Raw genomic sequence first — 11,849 nt, 5'->3', positions numbered from 1 at the left:
CCTTCCTTCCTTCCTTCCTTCCTTCCTTCCTTCCTTTCTTCCTTCCTTCCTTCCTTCCTTCCTTCCTTCCTTCCTTCCTTCCTTCCTTCCTTCCTTCCTTCCTTCCTTCCTTCCTTCGTTCCTTCTCCCTCAACTCCCTTCTCTCTGCCCCACTCCCAATTGCTCTACATTAATTTGTTGGTGATTATGTTATGCTCTTCCAGTAGAGAGACTGCTTCCATTTTATCACCACTTAACATTTTTTTTCAGTCTGATTGATTAATATTAAAATTTTTCTCTGAGAGGTCACCATGAATATATTACTTGGTAAGTCTGATGGCTTTCTTCCAGTCTTCACCTTCTTAGATGTCTCTGCAACCTTGGACCCTGTCAAACAACTTCTGGATGTGCTTTTTGGAGTGCAAGAAGGCCTGGGTTTTAATCCTGCTCCAGATGCTGACTAGCAGTGTGACCGTGGGTATGTTACTTAACCTCTCTGAGCCTCACCATTTCCTTACCTATATCAGGATTGGGCTGGACTCAATAGCCTCCAAGGTTTTTTCCAGCTCTGGATCTTTTTTCTTCCAATTCTCTTGTTGCTTCTGTGACAACCCTCTCTTCTCTCTCTCTGGTTAACCACTCAGTTTCTTTTGCTGTATTATCATAGCTTTTCTGACTCCTTGTTCCACAAGACTGTAGCCTGCCTTTTTTTTTTTAAACTTTTTTTTTTTTTTACATTTTCTCGTAGTGATTCAAAATAACTCTCTAGGTTCAATTATCTTCTCTGTAAAGATGATAACCAATCTACATTCTTAATTTTGTTTTTTCTTCTGAATTCTAATCCTAGTCACACACAGTCCCAAAGAATGTCAACTCCTTGAGAGAAGGGACACAGTGTCTGGTATCCAGTAAGTGCTTAATAAATGTTTGTTGAACCAAATCATATTGGTTAACTTTCTGCTTGATGTCTCCTTAAGGTCCTATTGGCATCTAAAACTCAACAAATCAAAAATTTAACTCATCATTTCCCTCCTAAGCAAACCCTTCCTTCTGATTTCGCTATTTCTGTTGAGGAACCACCATCGTCCCAGTCACCAAGGTTCTTGTATCTAGTTAGTGCCAAGTCCCATTACCTCTGTCTCCACAATGTCTTTGGAATCCCTCCAATGCTCCCTTCCAATGCCCACTTCAGGGAAGACTTCCCTGATCCCCTGGTTATTAGCCCAGTCTCTTCTTGTGTTACTTTGTATCTATTTATCTGTGTATATATTGTATTCTTCCAGTAGATTGCAAACTCCTTGAGGGCAGGAACTCTTTTACATTTGGCTTTGTACCCTCAGCACCTAAGAAAGCTCCTTTCACCAAGTACAAGATAAATCAAAGCGTGGGGAGTTGACTTGACTTGTCCATCTCTGTCTGTTTCTCTCTGTCTTTTTCTACCTGTTTGTCTCTATCCACCTGTATCTTTCTCCATGTCACTTTTCTGTCTATCTCTGTCTATGTCTCAATTTATCTCTCTGTCTCTTTGCTCGTCTTTGTCTCTAGCTCTTTCTGCCTGTTTCTATGTCTCTGCCTACCTGCCCTATTGTCTCTCTGTCTGTTTATTCATGGGATCTTTCCTGCCTGATTTTCTTTGTTTCTGGCAGTCTCTCTCTCTCTCTGTGTCTGTCTCTGTCTCTCCCCACCCCCCACTAGTGATTCTCCATTTTCCCTTGACTCTGTTCCCAAGGATGCCCAGTTCGTTCCCTCCCTGGCCCTGGCCCCCAGGAACTTCACTGCCCCCTCACCTGCAGGTACCAATGCTTCACCAGTCTCAGGAGGTTTTTCAGCTTAGTGGGAAGACTTCTTATAAAACTCTTCTGAAGTTTTATGAAGGATGATGAGAATTGCCCAGGGAGGCCTTTGGCCCTAATCAGTTCCACATAGGTCTCAGGGGGTGGTGGACAAGTGGGATGAGAGGATCCTGGGGAAAGAAGAATCAGGAGAGATTTTCGAGGTGGTGCTGGGAGGAGGGAGATAATATGGTCCAGGAGGAGTCAGAGGACCTGGTTTCAGATCCTACCTCTGATACTTCCTAGCTATGGAGTCTTGGGACCTTGGGAATATGTGTTTAGTTGGGTCCTGGGTGCTCACATTATGGGCATGAAAAACCATGAAATGGTTGCATCCACCAAAACCCTCGTTTTATCTGTCAGCATGAGAAAAATGAAGACAAAACTGTAGATTGGCACAATCTGCAATTAAAACGAGACACTCAATAATATGGGTTTTCTATTACAAACAAAAGGGGCAGCTAGGTGGCATAGTGCTATACCTGGAGTTAGGAAGACTTGAGTTCAAATGTGGCTGCAGACACTTACTAGCTGTGTGACTCTGGGCAAGTCACTTCACCCTGTTTGCCTCAGTTTCCCCATATATCAAATGAGCTGAAGAAGGAAATGGCAAACGACTCCAGTATCTCTGCCAAGAAAACCCAAATGGAGTCACAGGGAGTCAGATATGAGTCAATAACAACAATGCAAGCACAATAGGCAGCATCAAAATCCTTGCACTGATGAGAAGGTGGTAATAGAGCACAAGAGCATTGCCTCGAGCTTTCATTCTTAGAAGGCACATCCAGAACATAACGAGGAGCTTGAGATGTGGGTCAAGGAACAGTGTGATGCCTTAGGAAAGTTGGCCCAGGTACAGGGGACGGCAGAAAAGTTAACAACCACCAAAGGAATTTGGAACCTAGAAAATCACCGTTGTGGAAACAGAAACTACATCTACGTGTAATTATATACATGTTTGAAATTACATACAATATATCATGTAATTGATATGATATGTAAAATAGAATACAAACCACATATAATTATATGACACATATGTATTCTATATAGCAGCATCACACAGAAAATATGTATAAATATATACCTATATGCAACACAACACAATGCAATTATAGGTATACACACATACATATGTGCAATATACATACATGACACACATGTACACAATACAAAACATACATATTTTCTGCCATACAGAGCACCAATTTTCCAAATAAGAAGGGTCATGGTTTTAGCAGTAATTATTGAATGAATGGTTAGTATAAATTTAAAATATTATAACACACATGCTGAGACACATAACATATTTAACACAACTTATAATATACAATTTATGTATAATATGTATATAATATACAATTACATGTAACATACAATACAACAAATATACCATATGCATTATATACCATTCATAACATATAATCACACATATACATAATATATTGTATGTGTTGTACACAACATTATTATGGATAATACATTCATATTATAATACATTTATGTAATGTATAATAATATATTATGTCATATCTATACTCTACTATGTTACATATACATATATACCAGAATGAATCTTTCCCTCCCATCAAAACTAATCCTCAGTATGCTCAGCTTCTAATATCTGTCCATTGCTATGTTGAACATTATCTTTTCACGGTGACAACTATTCTTTTCCTCACTTGTAGGCTGAATTGCTTCAATTCCACCATCTGAATCTCTTAACAACTTCTTTTATTAACTTTCAAAGTTGATCACTGTTGTTCATTCAGTTTTGACTGGTAAAGCCATGACCCTCCATATCTGATGAAAAAAAAAAAGCTAGTAGATAAATTGGTGGTCTGTTTGGCAGAAAATCTGTTTAGACCAGCAATTACACATTTCCTCAATAAGTTCCAAATGAATACTTGATCTAAATATAAAAGTAACATCATGAAAAAAATCAGGAGAATGGAAGGAAGGCACCTTTCACAATTATGGTTAGGAGAATTCTAGACCAAAGGACAGAGATTCTCATAAAAGATAAAACAGATGGTTTGAATTGTATCAAATTGAAAAGCATTTGTATGAACTATAGTGAAGTGACCTTGGGCAAGTAATTTCAGCCCTAGGAACCTCAACTTTTTCCAAATGCAGAGGCTGGACTTGATGGTCTCTAGATCTTTGATCCAAAGAGGGAGACAGGGAATCTATTGGATAAGCCATCTCCTCTTGGGTGTGCTCTTCCCAGTGAGATCTCCCACGACCATCTGATGCTGTTGGCATTTATGACATGCCAGGAACTATGCTAAGTGCTAGGATCCTCCCAGATACACCTTAGGCCCTTTCTCCACTGAGGTCAAAGGTCTTTTGATTTCTCTCCTGAGATTTAGACCCTTAGATCAACCAACTTCATGAATATAGTGCATTAGAGATATTTTCAATCAGCCTCATGCTTTTTCATGACCAAAACTGAATTTTTATGTTGAGGACAAGTACTTTGCTTGATGAGGTAGGGGCTGGACACCACTTCCAGATGAAATGGAGCGGGAGAGCGATTTTGGGATACAAGGACTGGTGTCTCATTGCTTCCTATTTTTAATTGATTATTGTTGTTAAATTGGCCCTAAGTTCTATTGTTCTACCATGCCTATGAATCCTGAGTATGTTCAAGGCCCCTGATGGGGCACAGGCCTTCTCTCTTCATCCCACTTATAGTTCTGACCATCTAGTCCAGAATTCTTTCTCTGATGGGAATACTGCAGGACCACTGTGAACTGGTTGTCCTTCCTGAGGTAGTACCCAACATGTTAGGGACAGGATTCAGATATTGCTACTTTTCTTTAATAAATATTCTGAATTTATCATTCATGTCTGTGGAGAGAGTGCTGGACCTAGAATCAGAAAGATCTCATTTCAAATCTGACCTCAGACACTTACTGTGACCCTGGACAAGTCACTTAATCTCTGCTGTAATCTACTGGAGAAGGAAATGGCGAGCCACTCCATTATCTTTACCATGAAGACCCCATGAACAAGACGGGTCACGAAGAGTCAGACATCATTGAAAATCATCCATGAGTTGATCCAAAATATCCCACCACTAGCACAGGGCAAATCTCCTTATAACTGTCTTCCTCAAGCTCTTTACTGACTGAGGGGACCCTGGAAATGGCTATCTAAGAAGAAGCCCATGACCCAGGGGCCCTTGGGTTGGAAGTTCTGCTCAGCTATTTAACTAGCATTTATATAGATAGCATTGAGCATTTGCAAAGCGCTTCACAACAATTCAAGCACATAGGTGTTATGATGATCCCAATTTTACATTTCAGGAAACTGAGGGAAACAGAGGTTCAGTGACTTGCTCAGAGTTCCACAACCAGGAGGTGTCTGGGGCTGGATTTGAACTCAGATCTTCCTGACTCTAGGCTCAGTGCTGCTCCCTCAGAAGTACACTCAGGAAGCCAAGGGGTCTGGAAGGGGAATCAATGTCTACTTTACCCAGAACATCATAGGCAGTCAGGATGACCACATCAATGGGCTCTGATGTCATCGTGGATTGAATTGTAAAGAAGAGTGAGCTGGGGACTTCAGGGTCCATGCAGATTTCACTGGTGTAGGCCAGGTTTTTGCAATAGTGGTCTAGTCTCTCCTTCATGAGCATTAGCATGTCATGGTGGGATGATGCCTCCATATTATAGTTGGAACAGCCGAGGAACACCACAATGTGGACTTCTCCCTTGTGCTTCAGCATTGTCCCATTCATCACAGACCCTGCCTGCCAAGCATAGAATAACAGAGTCACAGATCTGGGATGGGCCTATGATCTGAGCATTATGTGTACAGAACCCCCACTTCAATGTTTCCACTGGGGAAATTCTACATGAAGACCTTCAGCCATGGGGAGCTGCTGCCTACCATCCTGGATAACCCTAATTGTTAGGGAATTTTTGTTTCATTAATTCCATTTGTATCTTCAATTCTGGGTATACAGTAGGTACTCAATAAATGCTTGCTGCTTGGTTTTTTAGTACATCTAAATGGGTCTCTCTGTGACTTTGCTTATTGCTCCTCCTTCTGCCTCCTAGGTCCAAACCCAATAAGTTGTTATCATCATCATTAATAAAGTGATTGGGAACCTACTATGTGTAACGTGCCCGCTAAGCCCTGGGTATACAAAGGAACACACACACACGACACACACACACACACACAAACTGTCCCTGCCTTCAAGGAGCTTACAGTCTAAATTTCATAAGATTGCTGTGAGGTAAATGAAATGACATATATAAGATGCTTTGCTCACAGTGTGATTAGGGCAATTATAAATAAATATATATTTCTAAATATAAATATATTTATATTAACATGTTTATAAATATATTAAATATAAATATATGTTTATAGTGTTTGACACACAGTAGGTTCTCAAAAAGTTCTTATTTCTACAAATCATTCCCAATGAATAAAAAATCAAAGAATATGAACAGTCAGTTTTCAGATGAAGTCAGTTATCTATAATCATATAAAGAAGTTCTCTAACTCATTTTTGATTGGGGTGGAGCCAAGATGGCTGAGTCAAAGCACAAACTTGGCATGGTCTCTGGTTCCAACCACTTCCAATACCTGTAAAAAATGACTAAACAAATTTTAAAGCTACAGAGCCCGCAAAGATAGAGAAATAAATCTCCTGCTGAGGGTCACCTGGCAGCCGCCAGGAAAGGTCTATAGCAGAGTGCTGGGAGCCCAGCGCAGTCCCCTGTGAGCTGTGGTTCCCACTCCAGGGCAGCCCTGAACAGCTGCACAGACTGGCCAGAGCAGACTTCAAGAGAGTGAATCACCAGCAGCTGTGGTGGTTTTTAGACTTCTCAACCCATAAACGCGGAAGAGAAAGTAAAAGTGGGGAACTCTGTTGGAAGGGTGAAGGAAGAGTGCAGTCCAGCCCCTGTCCCTTGGGTGAGAGGTGGTAGAGGCAGCAGCTGCAACTGCTGTCATGTGGCAGCTTCCAAAATTCCTGGTCTGCAGGTTGTAGGGGGACCAAGTGACCATTCAGAGGATAATTACTCTTGCTTTGACCTGTTTGGATCTGGGTTGTGCAGTCTTGGGTGGTGATCCTGGGATGAGAAACCTCAGTGTGCCAGAGCCTGTGGTGTCTGTTGAGAGGGCGCCCTCCTCAGACTTCTGAAAACATTTGTGAAAACCCCAGCAATTTGGGACATAGCTCTCTCCACTCTGGAGGCAGAGTTCTACCATGGCAAAGAGCTCAAAAGTCAAGTGATTGGCTGGCAAGATGAGCAAGCAGAGGAAGCTCAATTAGACCATAGAACCCTTTTTGGGGACAAAAAGGATCAAATCATGGAACCAGGAGAAGTCAATGAAGTCAAAACTCCTGCATCAGAAGCTTCCAAGAAAAATATGAATTGGTTGCAGGCCATGGAGGAGCTCAAGAAGGATTTTGAAAATCAAGTAAGAGAAGTGGAGGAAAAACTGGGAAAAGAAATGAGAATGATGCAAGGAAATCATGAAAAGTGAGTCAACAGCCTGCTAAAGGAGACCCAAAAAAATACTGAAGAAAATAACACCTTAAAAATAGAGTAATTCAAATGGTACAAGAGGCCCAAAAAGCCAATAGAGAAGAATGCCTTAAAAAGCTAAATTTGTCAGTTAGAAAAGGAATTTCAAAAACTCATCAAAGAAAATAATTCCTTCAAAATTAAATTAGAGCAATTAGAAGCTAATGACTTTATGAGAAATCAAGACAGTATAAAGCAGAGCAAAATAAATGAAAAAATAGAAGACAATGTGAAATATCTCATTGGAAAAACAAACACTGACCTGGAAAATAGATCCAGGAGAGATAATTTAAAAATTAGTGGTCTACCTGAAAGCCATGATCAAAAAAAGAGCCTAGACACTATCTTTCAAGAAATTATTAAGCAAAATTGCCCTCCTCAGACTTCTGACAACATTTTCAAAAACCCCAGCAATTTGGGACATAGCTCTCTCCACTATTTTCACTTTGTGTGTGTGTTTTCCTTTTAGTCTATTTCTTCTTTCACAACATGACTAATATGGAAACATATTTTACATGATTGCACATGTATAACCTATATCAAATTGCTTACTATTTTAGGAAGAGGGGAGGGAGAAAAATTTGGAGCTCAAAATTGTGTAAAAATGACTGTTAAAAATTGTATTTACATATAATTGGAAAAAAAGCACTATAAAAATGGCAGAATAAAAAAAAATTAAATGCTTGTTCCACCTCTCCCCCAAAATGCTTTTTCCTTTGTCTTTCCACCCCCTTCTGAACCTTAATTTCCTTGTTTGTAGCATGGAATGAGAGGCAGAATGGTCTAGAGTTTTCAGAGCTGGCCTTGGAATCAGCAGGACTTGGGTTCCAGTCTGACCTCTGACACATATTAGCTACTTAACTCCATACCGTTCATTTCTCTGGCTTTCATCTGTAAAACAAAGATATTGAACTAGGTGACTTTGAAGGTGACCTTCACTGCTATAAGTATGTGAACCTATGATTCTCTCTGCAACTAAGACCCAGTGACTTGCCCAAGCTCTCGTCACTGTCTAGCAGCTGAGCTGGGATTGAGATCAACTCACCTGACTCCTGGGGTCAAAATAACTCTGTGGGTTGGTGGGATTTTTTAGTTTTGGTTGTTGTGTTATATATTTTGCATTCACTTATATGTTTCTATGTTGTTTCTCTGGGATAGAGTAGAAATATTTTGAGGGCAGAGATTGTTTATTTTTGTATCTCTTGTCCCAACCTAGAACAGTGTTTGGCACAAAGTAGATTCAATCAGCACCTGTTGAAGGACTTAGTAGAGAGGTCACCCTCTGGGGGCAGGGAATGTGCTTCTGTCTCTGTGATCTAGAACCACAGATATGGAACAGAAAGGCTCTGACTGGTTCTCGTATTCCAGAGATGAGAGCTGATACCTATGGAGGGTGAGGACTTGACCATCTCCCTTTGTGCATCTTGCCCAATACCTAACCCAGGTCTGAACATACTCAATTATTCTCATTAATTGTTTAAATGATTTAACAGAGCTCTAATCATTTATAAATAGCAACCCGAGCATTGGTTCTCCAGCTCCAGGTATGTCAAGGTCCTGGGCATGTTCTCTCTAACCTATGATGGCATCCAGGACCACCTCTGGGAGTCCTACCCCACAGGATATTGTGCCTCTGAGTGGTACAAGGCTTCTATTTCCTCTCTGAGGTCACACTTCCTCACATACTCTGGGGACCTGCATCCTCCTCATGCTGCCCAGGAGAAGCAGTGGGTGTGAGGGACAGATGGAGCAAACAGGAAGTGGGGAGAATGTCAGGACAAAAGGGACAGACCTAGGACCTCTTGGCCAGCTGGGCACACAGTAGGTTAATAAGTTGGGAACATGATGGGCTTGCACATTGGTGTCATTAGGTTAGCAAGGTAGGCTCAGCAAACAAGGAACTTCTGCATTTACGGAGTTGTATCAATTAGGTTAGCAAATTGGGAGTGTCTTAGCTTAGAAAGAGGGTGTCCATTAGCTTAGCATGTTAGACACACATTGGTTTAGCAAGTGGAGAGCATCTTAGTTTAGTAAGTTGGTGTCTGTGAGCTTAAAATGTTAGGTGTATACCACTATTAAGTCTATATCCCAAACATATTAAAAAAGGGGTAAAAGGACCATCTGTACAAAAATATTTACAACAGTTGTTTTTGTGGTGGCAGAGAATTGGAAATTGAGGGGACATCCACCAATGGGGTAACGATTGAACAAGTTGTGGTATAAGATTTTAAGGAAACAACATTGTGCTATAAGAAACCATGAGTAGTATGATTTCACAAAAACCTGAAAGGCTTACATGAACAGATGCAAGGTGAAGTCAGCTGTACACTGCATACAGTAGCAGCAACATTGTATGATGATCAAGTAGGAATGACTTAGTTATTCTCAGTTATAAAATAATCCAAGGACTCATGATGAAAGAATTCTATTCACTTTCAGAGAAAGAACTGATGGAATCTGAATGCAGAGGGAAGTATATGATTTTTCACTTCTGGCTTCTTTTTTAGTTTATATCTTCTTTCACACCATTAATAATATGGAAATGTTTTGTGTCGTTGCACATATATAACTTATATCAAATTGCTTACTACCTCAGGGAAGGGCTGGGGAGGGAGTGAGAGAATTTGGAACTCAAAATTTTTTTATGTAAATGATAAAAATTGTTTTTGTATGTAATTGTGAAGAATAAAATATTATTGAAATAAATGTTAGGTATAGGTTATTTTAGCAAGTTGGTACCCATTAGTTTAGCAATTGGGTAGACATTAGTTTACCGAGTTGGTCACATACTGGTTTAGGAAGTCAATGCCCACTTGTTTACTAAGTTGGGACCACATGAGCTTAGCAACGTAGGTATGAGATTAGTGGTTAACGATTTATTAATCTACTGAGCCAGGAGCTTATTAACTTAGTAACTTTGTGCACATTCACTTAGTTAAGCAAATTGGTGTTCCTTATTTAGCTAGTTGAGAATCCATTAGTAAGTTGGGCACACGTTTTCTGTGAACAAACTGAATGCACAATAGTTTAGTATGTTGGGCACAGTATAGCTTAATAAGTTGGTGTTAATTAGCTTAGCAAGTTAGGTGAAGAATGGCTTGGGGTTAAAGAGTCATAACAAAGAAACCAGATAAGCAGGAGTTGGAATAGAGACGTAGGTAGAAGCAGCTGGTGTAGTAAATGGACCAAGGCTTGGCTATGGCAGGACATAAAGAATCAATCACTGTGAAAAACTGGTTCTGCCTGAGTCCTGGAGGGCAGAGGGGCAGGTAGAGCCCAGAGAGTTGGTGGAGAGAAGTGGGGAATAGGGAGTTTGGATCAAAAGAGACCCCTATTCTTGTAAAATCCTAATTCAGATGCACCAGCTGTCCCTCCTCATTTCTGCCCTCTGGAATCCCTGGCTTCCTTCTTTCAGGTCTCAGATAAGATCCCACCTTCTGAAATAAGCTTTTCCAAATCCCCTTCCCTCTGTGATGCCTCAATTCTGTATATATCTTGTTTGTATGTTGTATCTCCTACTAGATTGTAAAATCCTTGAGGAAAAGGATATTTTTGGTTGCTTTTCTGTATGTCTCTAGCCCCAGCACAATGCCCAGCCCATAGTGGGCACTTAATAAATGCTCGTTGACTTGACTTGACCAACTGACTCCTGTGCTGTTTCTGTGACTCTCTTGGCAGGGGGAGCAGGAGGAGAGGCATTGATTCCTAGAGCACAGAGTTATAGTTCCCCACACCCTTGGGGCAGGCTCTCATCTTTTGCACCTTCAGAATCTTGGTCTCTTGATCTTTGAAACAGGAATCTTGAAGGAATTTCTGGATCATCTGGAAGGCATCATGGACCTCCTTTTTGCACTCTTTGGTAGGGAGGAGTTCATGTGCTATAAAGGCATCCAACTTCTTCGAAGGAGTATTGAACAGGCTCAGAGACGGCTCCATCTCTGCTTAGGGCTGGGTACGATACAGATAAATAGCTGTCCAGCCCACTCCCCGCCCCTCTTTTTAAGGTGGATCTGCCTCTTTTTGCTCTACCTTGACAGGAAAAGGACCAGGAAAGTTAGGAGCTTTTATGCGATCAGGTCACTGGTGGGGCTTCTCTTCTTGGAATCAAAGGCTAGAGCAAAGGGTGTCTGCCAAGTCAGGGACCCTGGCTGGATGTCCTCTGGACCACCTTACGGGCTTGGCTTCTTGCTAGTCACCAAACACTTTAGTTTCAATTCTCTGCTTTCTGGGTTTCCTTTCTATGACGTTTGGAAACTAGCTATTTGAAGTCTGACTTTTCTCCCTAGGTTGGCTGCTATTCAGCTCTTGCCAAAGATGCTTTCTCTTTGGAAATGTCCTTGGTGCTCCAGTTTTTTCAAATACCTTCTCTGGGCTGAATCATACACTTCAAGTTCCTATGATTCCCTTTTTACAATTGAGGAGATTGAGGCAGACAGAAATGAAATGATTTGCCAGGGGTCAAATATCTCTGTGCTTACCCAACCTC

General features: G+C 40.9%; 1 protein-coding gene across 1 annotated transcript in view; it reads right to left on the bottom strand.

Annotated features, from left to right (window-relative positions):
• LOC138156440 (2'-5'-oligoadenylate synthase-like protein 1) overlaps window positions 1-11,473 on the bottom strand; it is a 16,221-nt gene extending 4,748 nt beyond the window's left edge. The window contains 4 exon segments of the mRNA XM_069081758.1: window positions 1,767-1,942; window positions 5,292-5,568; window positions 6,408-6,416; window positions 11,126-11,473. Of these exon segments, the coding sequence (XP_068937859.1) occupies window positions 1,767-1,942; window positions 5,292-5,568; window positions 6,408-6,416; window positions 11,126-11,299 (636 nt within the window). The 5' untranslated portion in view covers window positions 11,300-11,473.
• Window positions 11,474-11,849: the final 376 nt, after the last annotated feature.

This window comes from Petaurus breviceps, unplaced genomic scaffold (assembly GCF_028583685.1).
Source record: "Petaurus breviceps papuanus isolate PSGF00001 unplaced genomic scaffold, PetGlider_PUasm1.0 99, whole genome shotgun sequence".
In the NCBI taxonomy this organism is placed as follows: Eukaryota; Metazoa; Chordata; class Mammalia; order Diprotodontia; family Petauridae; genus Petaurus; species Petaurus breviceps.
Note: the sequence above shows the minus strand (reverse complement) of the source record. Positions and strands in the feature narration are given on the sequence as shown.